Below are 16,814 nucleotides of genomic sequence, written 5' to 3'. Positions count from 1 at the left end.
TGATGAAACCTGAAATGATTCTATTGTAAGAATACTCTTTAGTGGTGACAATTTTAAGCCTTTTTAACACTTATTTTCATGCACTGAATACACGAGTGGCCATTAAAAACGTGAGTAAACACAGTGCATGCCTAGGCTATGAGTAATCTCATACAATGAAACTGTTAACTCGTAAGAAGCCAAAATTTCCCAAATGACTGGGAAAAGAATATAAACCATTCGCTAAATGAATTTGTCAGTAATAATTTTCTTTCTCAGAAGGCACCCTTGATCAACTTCTTTGACAAAAATCATCTAAAGGAAAAAATTTCTTCACTTGTCACCCTCAGTTGCAGCCAATTTCCTTCTCTGCTGATGTTCTGCTACTTTGTAATCTACCACTTCACGAAACAAGTTGGCGTCCAATACACAGTCCTCACTCCCGTATACAGCAGCTTGAACGCTAGCCATCATTTTTGCTACCTCTCTGCCTGAAAATCCCTCCGTCCTGGCTGCAGCTTCTCTCAGAATATCATCCGTCAAACCTTTTATCTCTATTTTCTGCTGCTGTTTCTTGAATAAGTTAGAAAACAAGCCAGGTTTCCTTTCCCCAGCTTGAGCTATATATTTCTCCAGATACAGTTTGATCAGCTTGAAGCGCTCATCTTCACCAGGCAAAGGGAATTCGATGACTTCATCAATACGGTCTGCAACAGCTGAATCAAGATCACCGGGGCGATTAGTAGCTAAGGCAAGGACTATATCTTTTGACTGATCACCAGTGCGGAAAAGGAGTGCATTGAGGGCACTCCTCTGAGCTTCACTCATGTAGGTTTTATTTCGCCTGAAATTGACATGAAATGGTACCAACTCACAGATCAAAAGGCTGTACAATCAAATTCTAGGCGCCAATCATCTATCTATACATGATAAAGTGAAAATCGAGCAAGCCATATAATATACCTGGCCTTGATATCAGAAAATGAAGATGACATAACTGGTTATTTATTCTAGGGAGCAATGTGGCATATTATTAATTTGATGACATTTATATGAGGTCAGAATTTTCCCTTTAACTTCAGCAAGTTCTCTCTCAAAGGAGAACAAGGACTCAGTATAGAAATCACCATTCAGGCATGTCTACCTCACCTGATTTTTTTCAGTGCCTTGGCAACTCCCAGTATTTAAAACAAATTCTTCCAGCTCATCTTGAAGCCACAAAGGACTCCAGAAATTCCCGAACAAGATTATACTAATTACTTCATTGAAGGAAGTAGACCTCTTTGTACAGAGACCCAATTAAATAGTATAAACCTATGCAGATATTTTATTAAAGATCTAGATCAGCCAAAGGCAGCAATGCTGACTGAGGAAAAGTCACTTACTCGCACAAAAATGCATCTGCTTCGTCAATAAAAAGTAATAAACCCTTTTTGGACTTTTTGGACCAGTCAAATAACTGATGTATTTTGGTGACAGCTTGCGATCCCAACGGCGCAACGTCACCACCCGTCATCAATGCGTAGTCAAGTCCCTGGCAACAGGTTCAAGCATATTATTGACCACCAAAACAAAGTCAGAACTACCAATTTATAGATATTTCATGGGTAGTCATATATCATCTCTCCAGAGAATTCCCTTATAGAACTACTTGATGAGTGTCTTTAATTTCAGAACCGTGAGACTTTGCATCACATGTTTTATTTTACTTTTTTGTTTTTTTCAGGCACTTTGTGTCAAATTTATAAGATGGTAGACATATGCCTGCTCGGCCTGCTTCCATGGCAACTCAATGCTTTATTATAAATTGTATCAACAGGCTTCCTAACCCATATGCAATACTTCAACAATTTTGAATGAAACACATATCAATATAAATATGTAAAGATCACTACTCATTAGTTGAAAGGGGAAGAGAGATCTTACAGATCTGCGAGCAAGCTCTCTAGCAACCATTGTCTTCCCTGTTCCTGGAGGACCATAAAAGAGCATGTTGCGAAATGGAGCTTGATGAGATTTGGTATTAGCAGTTGCATTGGCCAACTGCTGAATCCTTTTTTCAAGAGATGGGTGTAGAATAACATCACCAAACCCTTTCTCAGATTTGGCTGCGGAACCTCCATTAGCACCTTTGAGAGTGCTCATGGCTCGCGAGAAGAAGCCCGACCAGGGATATTTACCCCTAGATGACTCTCTGATCAATGATGGCTGTCCCAATATTCTGTCCACATAACTCCAAACAACTCTTGCACCTTCTCTGCAATCCAGATAGCAAACTAGCATCAACCAATAGTAGATACACCAGGGAAAACAAATAGTGCTTGAAAAGTACCTTCAAGAACAACCACAGGATCCAAGAGTATAACCAAAACTTAATAGTTTACCACCGCCTATTCCAAATCGACCAACTTCTTTGTTGGTATTAGCCATTTTAAATAAACAAGTGGGGGAAGTCAAACAAGACAATTATACCAGTAGCTAATTATCATATGAATTCTGCATGGCTAAAATGATGGAAATGTTTAAAAGTTTGCATCCCATTACAGTAGGAGTCTCCTCACTAGTGAATCTTCATTTTTACCCACAATGTGGGTTGAGTAATAATGATGCTCAATCTAGAAAAATGAATAAAGAAGACATAAGCCAATAACCACAATGGATTCAAAAGCCAGCGGAAAGCTTCAATCCCACCGGGGCGTCATAAGCCACAACTAAAATGATGGAAAAGTAAAGGACTGATCAATATGATTAAAAACACCACCACTCCTTACTCCAGCCACCCCCAAAAAAAGCTCCTTCAAAAAAATTTGACCAACTTAGAAACTTTAGAATAAACAAAGGAGCATGGTCAAAGTAGTTGGCGGAACTTATCTCCAGAAAATTGCCCCCTTAATTTTTTGGACATTATCAGCTCTTTAGCATTAGCTTAGATATTGTATTTAAAGCTGAGAGTATTTTGTGTTTTCACTATCGTTTGTAATCATTGGATCTTCTTGATGCCATCAATGAAATTCTCTTGCGTCATAAAAAATGAAAAGAATATGATCAAAGTGTCTGATGTCTATTAATGTGGTCTCCGGAAGAGGAAAAGAAAATGGGTAGATCTCACAAGTATTGTACATAAGAAAATTCAAATCACAACATTTAGCATGACTTGGGAAAAATTAGCACAAGCCAAGAACTTTACATTGTTATTTTGAAAATATATTTAATACCTTGTTGTGTATATTCCAGCAGCAAGAGCTGTCACACCACCAACAGCCACAACAAGCTTATTTTGATCCGTTAGTATTGCACGGAAACCACCTACATAAATGGATATCTTCATGTCAGAAAGATCATATTTATTTTGCATTGGCAGTAGCCAGAAATGTAAGCCTAGCTACAATGTGTGCATTTGGCATAAATGTGTGGTGTTTTATTACCTTTTATGAAAACGGTTACATACTGCAATTGATCTTTTGCAAAGTTCTAATCCACCACTCAAGCATCAGCACTAATTGCAGTCGCTAGGGGTGTGCCAAGCATCAGAAGAATGAAGCAATTATAAATATGTAAGGAGTCCAGAAAATGTGTATGGTGTCGTTAATTTTTTTCTGCTACACTCATTGAAGCTAAAGTGTCCTTATCTGACTTCTTTTATGATTTTACTGAGCCGAGGGTCTTTCGGAAACAGCCGTCCTACCTTAGTAGGAGTCAGGTCTGCGTACACTTTACCCTCCCCAGACCCCACGTGTGGGATTTCACTGGGTTGTTGTTTTACTCATTGAAGCTAAAAAGAAATGAGCACAGAAAATATGTAAATTACAAACTCAATAATTGTTTCTGACACCAGCAAACAAATATTAATCCACAATACTAAAAACAAATATAAATGCAAATCTCTTCCTGTTTCTGTTTTCCAGGTCTCTTCAGCAAAAATCACAAGCACAACCAATTGGCATGAAAGGCAGGTTCAGACAAAAAAATCCACCATCAAAACAAGATAAGTATGTATTACGCAAGTCAATATTAATGACATGAATGAAAAATAGAGGGATATGATCAATAACTCTACACATGACTACCTATTAAAAAAACTCTACACATGGATACCCATATAATGCAAGCTTTAAGATGGTCGTTAAAGAAGAACCTCCAATGTGCTCAAAAGTCGTGTTAATCGCAGCAATCCATTTCTCCCTTTCAGCATTTGCACGGTCTACTAGTATTCTTCTGTTAACATCCTCAGCCAGCTTTGCCTCATGTGCTCTCCCCTCGGCTTCTGCCATAGCTCTCACTCTAATAGTTTCACGTTCTATCTCTGCCTTTTCCCTCTCTGTCTGCCGGCGCTGCGCTTGGATTTGTTCTTCTGTTGCTCGTCTAGCTGCCTCTTGCCTCATAGCTGATTCCTCTTGCATTTTTACCAACTCCTGATTTCTAGCTCTGTGATGCTCATTTTCTGCCTGCAAAATGCAAGGAGAAGTCAGCTTTTATCAGTTAATGCAATACCAATTTAACCACGACATTAAGAAGAACTTTACATGCCTGCATCCTTTTCCTTGCTAATTCATCTTCATACCGAGCCATCTGTGACTTGATTTGTGCCTGTTGCTGAGCTAGTTTCTTCTGTTCATCGTATACAACCCTTTGTCTCTCCTGTTAAAAGAAAGAAGCTAATCACATATTTTTTCTTCATTGGTACATAAATAGTAAAGTTCATATTTTGATATTACAAGCAAGATAAGTAAAACGGTGCACTGATAAGAATAGTGAACAACAAAAAAAGGTTTCCTTCAGGTTGTTTAGTGAACAAATAATTATTTTTTTATGAACAAGAATCCCAAGGGCAAGTAGCAAATGATTTGAATCTCGGTGGTTTAGAACAACAAATAATCATCAACAAGTGCACAAATAAACATTTTTCAAATCCCCTGACTTGGTTCAAAAAAATGCTTCTTTTTTCGCATTACGCACTCAGAGACGGAATAGCCCAAGTATTCAGCAGGCCACACTCCAGATTTATTTCCAGAGCCAGACTGAATGGAAATTAGATGGAATGCATGGCTTAATTATCTTCTAGAACTTCCCTAATAGAAGTTAAGGTAAAATATTCGGGCTATTTGCATTTGGATTAACTTGCACATGGAAATACATAATCATGTCCCCTGTGGCCAATGAAATTTCTAGTCCACTTTAGTACTAACCAGTAATGCTAGATTAAGCTTTATAGCACAAGTAAAAAACAAAAAAACCACGGATATCACACATGGAATATCCTAATTAAACAACAGAGATCAAAACCAAAAACAAATTGTGAAATTATGAAATGAAATAACAGTGTAAGTTACAACAATTGTTTGCAAGCTCATACTTCTGATTACAACTTCCATTAAAAGGAAATTTTCTATATCTATCAACAAAATTAAATAAAAGGAACTTTTTTCTTAATGAGTTGATACAAAAGCAACAGTGCACCACAGAAAATCAATCTTACCATCTCAGCCTGAGCCTGCAGTGCTTTAAACTCTTGCATTTTTGCAGTTAACTCTGCTTGCCTAGTCTCTTCTTGCTTTTTAATCACATCAAAAACCTGCTACAAACACTCAGATTGAATATCTTCCACAACATAGAGCCTGGATTTTGGAAAAGGAAACTTAACAGACTAAACCTTTAACAGAAATGGGTTTAACAAGATTGACACAAAATACTTCTCACCAAACCATGGAATATCTCATGAAAACAATAAATTAACACCATAGAATGTTATTTACAAAATTCAATTTCAACCAGACCTCTTTTTCCCACTTTAACTCACCTCCATTGCCAAAAAGAAGATACAGAAAAATGGCAAGGTTGTGAATCATGGAGTCATATATTCAGTGTGAACACCACAGAAGTACCTTAATTTTTCTGAAACAAAATTTGAACTACATAACAATATACAAATCCTTCAATTTTGATAGTTGATTAAATTTTCCAACTAATCGATTCCCCAAATAGTAACAGACCCAAACAAATTGGGACATTTCAATTATGTTCCTAAGTATAAAACTAGAAAATCAACTCGGATGCCAGACCTGTTTGGCACTTTTGGAATTATTAATCTCCCTCAACGCCTTGGCCCCTCTCTCCAATGCCTCTGGATCAAAACCAGCTGAAGTAGTCCTCGGATTATCATTTCGAACCTTGGGCTTTTCAGGAGCTTCCGCTGTCGTCTGAGGTGGCTGGGGAACATCCGTAGGAGCACTTGGTGCCTTATTAGTAGAAGAAGAAGTGGAAAACGGAGAGAAATTGAAACTACCATCGGCATAAGCAGTTTCTGTACCAAATTTAGCAGTAGCTAGGGCTGCAAATAGCCCTGCTGCATAAGTTTTTCCCATTTCCGGATTGAGATTGTGGGCGATGAGAAGAACTGTAGGGATTTTTTCTTCAGCTAGAATGGCTTGATGGAGAAGAAAGACGCCATGAAATGTCTCTAAATATAACTTTTCTTGAGAGATGGGAAAGAAGGTGCAGGGTTTATGTAGGGTTTGAGATTTATTGGGTGAAATGGCGGTTTTGGGCCTTTCTTTCTTTGTAAAGAGTCTGAACCGGACAAGTTAATCTGAACCGGACAAGTTAATCTGAACCGGGAATTAGTGGGGTTTTTTCGAGTTTGGGAGGGTTTAAGTTTTTTGGGGTAAATAACTTCATTATATTATTTCGTAGTATGATTTATAAATGTTCATAAGACAATATTGCAACTTGGAAAGGTAGAATTCCAAACAACTCTAGATAAGAGGAAGAGGAAAATAGAGAATTTTAGTTAGATTGTGGGCTAATATATATTATGTTCGAGGAAAATATATAATTTTAATATTTTTAAAATAATTTATTAATCTCTGACATTTATTTTTTAAAATATTAGCGTCTTCTTCAATAGAATTTATATCATATTTTTTATATTTGATAATATATGAATCTTGATCAATTATTATGCAACGCTCTTTCCAACACTTCCCTAATTGTTAGTCCGTTGACGGTTATGATTTTTTTTACAATTTAAATAAGGGTGCCAAAGACATGAAGCAACTGACCTGCATTCCAATGATTGTTTTCTCCTTTTCCATTTGTAAAGTTGCATATGTGAAAACAACAATTTCATTTTGTGCTAGAGTAATATTTTCATCATAATTCCTATCAAGTATATAAGTCAAAGCTGATGAAGTTTGCAAAAGCATTATTATATTCGTGTAAATTAAATAAAATCTTGTTAACTATCATTGAGTTCATATATATCACTATTAAAACATAATAACTTTCCAGTTTTTCAATTTGTCATAAAGGAGGAACACTTAATCTCAACAGCTCAATAAAAATTGAGTGCTAATATATATTACAAAATAAATTATTTCACCATCTTGTAAAATTCATTCTATTTTCTAAATCAGAATAGTTGATAGAAGTTAACTTCCACACTCATTGAGATTATGGACAGCTAAAACCCATTTGGTCGATTATTTATGTTGTTAAACCACAAACCTTACAAAAATAACACGTATGGTGCAATTTCTTAGCAATGTTTGCATCAATAGGTAAGACAATGCATTTTCTACAAAAATGTATATATTTATTTTTAATTTTCATTGACTGCAATTTTTTTAGAAAGATATGAAATAAAAAATGACAACTGATTTGAGGTCTTTCAAGACTAGCCTCATTATAATTAACAAAATCTTTTGTATAATACCAAATAATTCTATCAGAAAGTCTAGTACTAGATATTGGGATGGACAAACTAGAATTGTTGTCATTAGGATAAAATAATTATAAAGCTCTTGAATATTTCATGTATAATTTTGTGATCCATAAGAACTTTGACCCTAATTAGTTATAAAGTTACTTGTGTTTTCCTTTGTAGGGGTGTAAAATCATCTGAATTAAGTATCCAGGTATCATTTCAAATTTTAATATCTTTTTCATCTCGTGCTCTCCATCTATTTTTTATTTCAATTAATCTCTTCTACATATATGCTTTTCTAAATCTAAAAACTAGACTAGGGGCATTCGACACTAAGAAAGAAAGTATTCTAAAAATACATATTTTTAGCATCTTAATAAGTAATTAATTTTCTTGGGTTAAAATCCCTGGAGGGGTACTTAAGTTAACTCATCTCATGAGATGTTACTGTTCAAATAGAATAAAATGACATTATAAGGATCTCCTATATTTTATTATGAATCTTCTTTGTTATTCCTTAGTTCGTTTATTTTTATTTGTCCATTTTAAACTTTGCATGTTCCTTAAAAAATAATGATTGATATAAGAGTTTAGAATTGATAAAAATTGCAAGTCATAAATAACTTAAGTTGGTAGGTAGGTCTAATACACCAATTATTAAACGGATTAGGCGGATTGAATTTAATTTTGTTTCCTTCCATCAATAGGTACGAGAAAATGTTAATGTTCAATTTAGTGATCAAAAAGTAAATATATAAATGGGCTCCTACGTAAAAGGTGGAGGCCCTTATTATCTTGAAGGGATCACTCTACTCATTATGTCATTAGTGTATTATTTAATATATCTATAGTTTTACCTAATTATGAATCGCAGCTATAGTTTAATGAAATTTGCTATTATACAAATCTGGGAGCTGATATACAAATCTAAAAGTAAATTTAGGGGCTCATATATAAATCTGTGGAAGCTCATATACAAATCTCTAAAAGTTTGTATTTGTATACAAAACGAATTTAGAGGAAGGGCTCATATACAAACATGTAAAGCAAATTTGTATTTGTATATACTATTTCTTTGAAATGCCTATTTTGCATAATGCAGCGAGATATACAAATGGAAATTGACATAGCAACTGAAATTATAACTATTAAACATAATTAGATAAACTGTAACTAAATAGCTTAATTATATTTTAAGTTTTTGCTATTTTCGAAGGATACTGCAGCAGTCCAGCTTCCTCTAAATGTTTTGAGTTAAAGTTGGAAAAAAAAAAGCGTTTGAAGTTGAAGAAATGATAAATAGAGTGTATCCCCGTAATTTTTCATTAAAGAAATGATAGGATACATAGCAACACGCAATTTGATGGGACCAAGTGAAGTACAACTCTATTTTTGGTCAATAATGAATGGTGCATAATTGATACGTTGTCTGGTTAAATTGGCCTACATGAAAGGTAAAGAGAACATGAATATGCTGCTTTCTTAATTAGAAAAAAGACGTTACCCTATGTATATTAATAAATGATATATATTGGTGTGTCCATATAATTATATAGAAACTTCTCATTAAAAATAAAGTGAGAAATTTAAATCAAACATCTTTTCAATTTTATAATAAATCATTCTTTTTGCAACAAATTTCAAAATTTGAAATAAGCTCACATAAATTGACATACATGGAATAGGGTAACAAATTATGGTGCGTGAATTTATAAAATAGAAAGTTTTCCTTTCAAAGAATCCAAAGACTTCACACAAAAATTGGAACAACATTCACATATTTAATCATTGGATATATGAGGCTTGATACATAATTGTTAAGCCTTCTAGCAGTGATTCCTTCCCAAAGTCTGATCTCTTCGATACACGTATGGACTTTGAGAGGACAGCTTTTTGAGGAGTGCATTATCATATCACTATGGTGTCGCGGCTAGCTAATTTGGCTCTTAATTCTTTCCTCAGTATCTTTCCAGATGGAGACTTTGGAATGGCGTGAATAAAATATACCTTGTGTAATTTTTTATAAAATACCACCTGTCATATCATTTTATGTTAAATTTTGCTTAGTAAAATACACATGTATATAAGTTCTCTTCTAGATTCGCCCTGAAAAGATGTATTACCTGTTTAGCAATAAATTCCTTTATAGCTTCTTCAGTAAGATCAAATCCTTGGCCCGAACGGACTACAAATGCAACCGGAACTTCCCCTGCAGCATCATCCTTTTGCCTGCACAAATTAATTAAATTGTTGAAACATTTTTCAAAACTATAATATATAGAGCCAAATTAACACATAATAAACTTTTCTATGATCAGTATATATGGAATTGTGTTAATTGCACTTACGGCACAACAGCAGCATCTGCAATATCTGGATGGCTTACTAGAAGAGACTCAAGCTCAGCTGGTGGCACCTAAACGAACAAGCAAATGAGTTTAAGTTCTATGTACTGATAATATTAAAAAATATTTATACAATCAGATAACTTATAAAGGTAATTTTATGTAAAAATAAAATTTATGCATTACTTATATCCTATACCTGAAAACCTTTGAACTTGATGAGCTCTTTGACTCTATCGACGATGTATATTTCATCATCGTCATCAACATATCCTACATCGCCGGTGTGGAGCCATCCATCGACATCAATGGTCCGTGCAGTGGCCTCATCATCATTCAGATAACCTAATATAATTGAACCATATATATGTAGATTTTAGTAAAATTCCATAATATTTGAGTTTACAATATATATTTTTACACGTATTAAAAGTTAAATTCATATTGAATTAATGACGACCTTTCATGATTTGAGAACCGCGGATACAAATTTCACCGGGTTGGTTGCGGTCAAGGGAGCCACCGGTTTCCAGGTCAACCACCTTGAGGTCCGCATTTCGAACCACAGAGCCACATGAACCGGATTTGGTTGAAAATGGCTGTTTTGCAAATGCTGGACACATTGTTACTACTGGTCCTGCCTCTGTCATACCATATCCCTGCAAATTCATGTTCATTACAATATTAAAAATATTAAGTAATGCATGTTATTTTTAATATGCTAAACTAAACTATGGATAAAAACAATGTCAACATAATTAATCATTGCATTATTAATCCATTATATTCAACATTATTTTTATACACCCTACCAAACGACCTCTAAAAGAGTTGGAAGCTGCCCTAATCCTCCCAAAAGAAAATGTTAGGTCAAAACATTATGTTTTACAATTAAAAAATACTTCTAGTTTTTTTTTAATTGCCAAAGCATATTTGCAATATAAATTCATTCACTTTTTGAGTAAAATACCATATATTTGTATTAAAAATATTATGGTATTTGTATTAAATGGACGCTACCTATTCAAAAAATGTAGATAAAGTTGGTAATGAATTTAATGTTATCAACAATTAATATATTTGTACCATATTTGTATTAAATGGACGCTACCCACCGCTAAAATATACAGTACTCTACGTACACTAATATTACGGGCAGAAATTGCCACCGTGCAGAGAAATATGACGAAATAAATTGAAATATGATACGAAGAAATAATAGCAAAATTAGTTAGAAACTTGTTTCCTAAGACAACCTAACTGGATTTGATCATTTAAATTATGTGAGAAACTTGGTTCTTAATTTAATTTGGTATATTGGTTATGCATGTGGATTACGTCTTAAAACACTTTCATATTATGACAATTTCGAAGAAATCCCAACAGTTATACCACAACCAGTGTCCTTTTCAGTAGGTTTTATTTCGAGCACCGGATTTGAACCTTTGGCTTATTAAACCTTTTGTAAACAAAGTTTGGCGATCTTGATTATTATAGCTAATTGTGTCATATAAGGAAAATTTAAGAAATAAGGCGAATTCTAGAATTTCTAGAAGACGGGGCATTATGCTAAATTTGGCTAATGCCAACATCCTTCCTATAGCAAGGACCACTAAGGACTGAGGTGGCTCGGGTCAGAGTCATGATCGAACATGACGCTTGTTTGATGGACTTAATTAAGAAATAAAGTTACGCCTTTGCTATTAGCTATATTTTTTGTTATGATGATAAACATTTGATCCTAACAAATGCTTTTAAAGTATGGGGCAGGTGTTGGGAGATGGGGTTGTTGGTTAATGCCAACATCCTGCCTATGGCAAGACACATGAGGGGTTGAGGTGCCCCGAGTCGAAGTTATGATCGAATATGATGCTTATTCGGTGAATTTAATTAAGACATAAAATTATGTCTTTACTATTAGATATAACTTTTGACATGATGATAATCGCATGAAGAATAAAAGCATCAAATTGGAATTGATCCTTGTACTTCTAGGTAAATAACTTAATTTTCAACAATATTACATTAATTTTAGAAAATATATTAATAAATATCTAATTTTACGAAAAGATGATAAAGTTCACCTATACCATAAACTACCTACTAAATTTGGCCATGTGCCATGTGTAAAACTATTCGTTTCGTCTGGAATTTTGTATTTTAAGTGAGTAACTTCTAAGAATGGTCGTTATTGGTTGAATCAATGACTATACAATTGGGAAATAAATCATTCAAATAACATGAAATTAAATTGGTTATGATTTGTTGGCCAAAAGTAGGAAATCAAGAAATGTCATTTTGTGCTTAGCTAAACCAAAAAATAAAAGGGTGAAAATCATTTTCAACCCACTCCAACTTTGCTTTTAAAATCAGACTTTCCTTTCAATTTTGAAACAATAATCAAACCCTCTCTTTTATCCCATGCATTATGCATTTTACCCTTGTTATATCACATTTATTTAATATTTTTTTATATTATATATAATTTACTTTTTAACATAGATATTTATAACTTTTTTTTAAGTTCTTTAACATTATAAGTAGAATAATATTTTTAAGAATTTATCGCAAATTTTAATATTATTCTTATGACCGTTGTTTCAATATAATATGCATTAAGTGTGTGTATATGTATGTATACCTATATTTTTTCTTTTCTCCACTATTTTACTCCATGCGTTTCATATTACTTGACTCTTCTTGATATATATTACGCCCTTAAAAATTAATTAAAGGTGTATTTTACTAAACCAACATTATTAATAATATTTTAAAACCTTAAATTTGACTATTACTACTTTATGCAGTTATTTAATACTAAAGGTAGAAATAAAAAAATATTAAAAATTTCTTAAATTTCATAAATTGAAAAAGTAAATTAAAACAACTATTTTTATTTTTAGAATGAGAGTCAAGTAATATAAATGGCGGTGGATATTCTCTTATATATAAATAAACAAGTTTTGATTGACATTGATGAAGTATTACATAAATTATAATCTAAAATAATTTAAAATCTAAATAATACAATCTTTAGAAAGTTGTCCTTAATTAAATTAATTATTTGTATTTTCTACATTGAAATATATTTGTATAGTTATTATTCTTTGCTATTTCATTTGTATAAATAAATATTGAGTTTTTATTATTAATAATAAAATTAATTTTCTCATTATGCTAATTTACTTAATTATAGAATATCATTAACTTATATATTTAATTAGCATTTTTTACTTTTTTGTCCAAAAAATAATGTTTATGGTTTTATGAAAAAAATTGCTACATTAAATAAAAAATAAAAATATTATGATTTCTAAAGAAGTAAAAAAAAATTGATAATGAAAGGATATAATAGGAATTTTAAAATTTTAATTAGGATAAAGGGGAGAGTTTGATTATTATTTAAAGTTGAAGAGGGAGTTTGATTTTAAAAATAAAATTGAAAGTAGAAAACGATTTTCACCCAAAAATAAAATTATAAAAACTAAAACAGAGGCACCGTGTTTGATTGTTTTTTTTACCTGTCCGAATATGGCTTGCGGAACTCTTTTATGGAGTGCTTCCTCCAGCTCTTTCCCCAGTGGCGCGGCCCCGGACATCACGAGCCGTATCGAGCTCAAATCGAACGAATCGACCATTGGATTTTTCGCCAATGCAAGAACCAGGGGCGGAACTACAGCAGCTATTGACACACGGTGCTTTTGTATCAGCTCCAACAGCGCACCTATCTCGAATTTTTGCATCAACAGAACACTAGCCCCGGCTCTTAACGATACTAAAAGCACCGAATTCAACGCGAATATATGAAACAAAGGAAGCACACACAACACCACGTCGTTGTGCTTCAAGAAAAGATTTGGGTTGTCGCCATCGACTAATTGAGCAACCCCTGTGATCAAACTTTTATGAGTCAATATCACTCCTTTTGGCAACCCCGTGGTCCCTGACGAAAACGGCAGAGCCACAGGGTCGTCAGGTTGGATAACAACTCCTTTTGGCATATCCTCTACTTTAGCTTCCGATAGTACAGAGAAATGCAAGCAATTCTCTGGCGGATCATCAATTGTGACAACCGAAAAATCTTCTCCGATTTTCGGATCATTCTCCGCAGGATCGCGGAATTTATCCACATACTGCGATTGAGTAACTATTAATTTCGCATTAGAGGCTTTTAGTTGTTTAAAAGCCTCTGATTTTGTGTAAAACGGATTCGCCGTAGTGATAACAGCTCCAATCATAGAAGATGCAAGAAAAGTAAACACGAATTCCGAACAGTTCTGAAGAAAAGTCATGATAACATCTCCCTTTTTGATGCCTACGTTTGTTAAACCAGCAGCAATTTTCTGGCAGATGAGATGAGTTTCAGCAAAAGTGAAAGTTTCTCCACTGTTTCCTGCTATAAGACATGTCCTTTCTTCAAACTCCGATAGCCTTTCGAACAAATAGACGTGAAGTGGGATGTTGTTAGAAATTTGTATATCTGGTAATTTTGATCTAAATACATGTAGCTCTTCAGATGGTTGATTTTGATTTGAAGGAATTACAGAAGATGATATCTCTACCTTTTGGGCTTCAACAGTAGCTACACTCACCATTTTTAATTATTTTTTTTGGTTATGAAGAGAAAAAAGGTTGAAAAGAAGAAAATTTATGAGTTAGAGAAGAAAGAGATTGGTGTAAAAGGATGAAGGGAAGGTGTGTGATATAAATAGAATTGAATGTAAGGTGGAGAAAGTTGGGTGAGTACATAAACGTGTGGCTTGGTTGAGAAAGAAGAATAAAAGGCTAATTGAGTAGTTACGTTAACATTGAGGAGAATGACTAAGAGACTTTCGAAGTCTACCACACCAAAACTATTTCATTGAGGAGGATGACTTAGAGACTTTGGAAGTCTACCACACCAAAACAAAATAGTGGGGCATATGGGCCGGGGAGAAGGGCAATTTACCTATTTGCGATTCTATTTTGATAAACATTATTATAGAAATTGGGGCTAATTCAATAAACATTATTATAGAAATTGGAGCTAATTCAATAGAAATCGGTCGTATCTTCCTTCTGTGACTTGAGAAATCATAAGAGAAGAAGAAATCAATTCTCCGAATAGTAACACGGTAAAGCTAAAAAGCGCCGTCGAAGCAGCATTAGAAAAACTTCAACAGATTTACAGTCTGCCGCTTTTGACCACTTGGTCACTCTCCCCTTCTCGGGCCAAGGCCCCCGGTTAGCTCATCATGCGCTCCTAATCCAAATTTTAAATTTGATCGGTTTATTTCTATTAAATTCATTGCACTTTTGCAATTATAAATGCAAAAATTAGGGAAGAAATTAATTGTTTTCTAATCCTTTACCAAAAAAATAATAATTATCGTTTTATTTATTATTGTTAAAGATTTCCGTATTTATATCTGAAATATCTGAAAAAATCATTCTCTTTTATTCAAATCGAAAGAGGTTAAGATATCAAGCTATCAAAGGTAGGGTTGCGTATTAGTCGTTCGGTTTTGAAGTTTACCCATTTCGATTTATCGATTATCGATTTGTAGACACATTAAATTATTATAGAACCATTAAAATATCAGCTTATCCGTTATTGACCGTTATCGGTTTAATCGTTAAGATTTCACACAACAAAAAATCGTTGAAAATCACTTCAAAACAAAGTGAAAAGTCAACTTACCTATGTAATGAGTTGATAAACTGCATCTTGCTCAAAAACAAACACTGACACCTTATAGAGTAATCGGGAGTTTGAGACAATCAAAAAAAAGTATGAAATTAAACCCTAAGTTAAGGACTTTATATTCAAATGCTACAAATATAAGTTATGAATTTTCCATCGATGATCGATTAACCTGTTAAAAAAAACCCTCAAATTCTTAAGCCAAAGTAATAAAAAAAAAAATTAAAATCATCATCGAAATCACTAAATCAATAATCCATTTTACAATTAACTAATATATTTTTTTGATTTAAATTATTGATTTCGATTTGATTTTGACAATTCGTACAGTAAGGTCAAGAGTGAAGAACCAAGTGGACTTGACTAGTGAACCAAGACAAGTCATCATTCAATTTAAAGTTGTCAAAATCTAGCCAAGAATAAAAGAAAAAACTAGCGGTTGATTGAAGCAATGTGTTGTCCCTGTAGTAAGCTTACATTCCAGCTACCACTTGCTCAAGGAAGTTTCAAGCAATTCATATCTCATCACTTGGGTCGTGTAATACCAAGCAATTCATAACAATTATCGCCAATTTATAAAGTTTTCATTTTGATTATTTTATTCCACAATAGCTAATTTTGCATTTTCTTTATTTTAATTTGTTTGTGTTATTTTGACTTAACAAAAAGTTTATGAAAGTAAACAAAATGTGATAACTATATATTTTTACAATTTTTCAATAAAAATCAAAATCAACAATTAATTATTGGGTTCGTAGTAATTTTTTCTCTTGTTCTTTAATTTGTTTTTTCTTGTTATAATTCATTAATCTATTAATAAGGTATTGTCTTGAGTATAATATGTTAGCCAAAAACAAATGTGCCTGCTATTTACTGTATTGGACCTTTGATCAGGCATTTTATGTTATAGGATATACTCAACTAGTCAAACTTGTGTTTTTTATAACTGATTCTATTATCTTATCTTAGTAGTTTCGTAATTTTTTATTTTCTCTGTTGTTATTCTTCATATATAAATTAATAAGACGTTGTTTTGAATATGCCTATTTAAAATATATTAGTTAAGAGTACGTGTTTTATACGGGTGTACACATTAATTAATAAT

General features: G+C 33.2%; 2 protein-coding genes across 2 annotated transcripts; both read right to left on the bottom strand.

Moving 5' to 3' along the window:
- Positions 1 to 45: 45 nt before the first annotated feature.
- On the bottom strand, positions 46 to 6,519 carry LOC129893792 (uncharacterized). The gene is made up of 8 exons (XM_055969182.1): positions 6,039 to 6,519; positions 5,456 to 5,551; positions 4,507 to 4,617; positions 4,115 to 4,424; positions 3,195 to 3,285; positions 1,906 to 2,236; positions 1,365 to 1,513; positions 46 to 823 (listed from the first exon to the last, which is right to left on the bottom strand). Exons 1-8 carry the CDS (start codon positions 6,339 to 6,341, stop codon positions 313 to 315), a joined length of 1,902 nt encoding a protein of 633 aa, XP_055825157.1. The 5' UTR covers positions 6,342 to 6,519; the 3' UTR covers positions 46 to 312.
- Positions 6,520 to 9,363: 2,844 nt separating this feature from the next.
- Positions 9,364 to 14,859, bottom strand: LOC129895380 (4-coumarate--CoA ligase 2). Its single transcript, XM_055971091.1, has 6 exons — positions 13,548 to 14,859; positions 10,487 to 10,685; positions 10,226 to 10,371; positions 10,030 to 10,097; positions 9,805 to 9,910; positions 9,364 to 9,715 (listed from the first exon to the last, which is right to left on the bottom strand). Exons 1-6 carry the CDS (start codon positions 14,619 to 14,621, stop codon positions 9,590 to 9,592), a joined length of 1,719 nt encoding a protein of 572 aa, XP_055827066.1. The 5' UTR covers positions 14,622 to 14,859; the 3' UTR covers positions 9,364 to 9,589.
- Between the last annotated feature and the right edge of the window lie 1,955 nt (positions 14,860 to 16,814).

This window comes from Solanum dulcamara, chromosome 7 (assembly GCF_947179165.1).
Source record: "Solanum dulcamara chromosome 7, daSolDulc1.2, whole genome shotgun sequence".
NCBI classification, from domain to species: Eukaryota; Viridiplantae; Streptophyta; class Magnoliopsida; order Solanales; family Solanaceae; genus Solanum; species Solanum dulcamara.
This window is presented reverse-complemented; position numbering and strand designations above follow the sequence as displayed.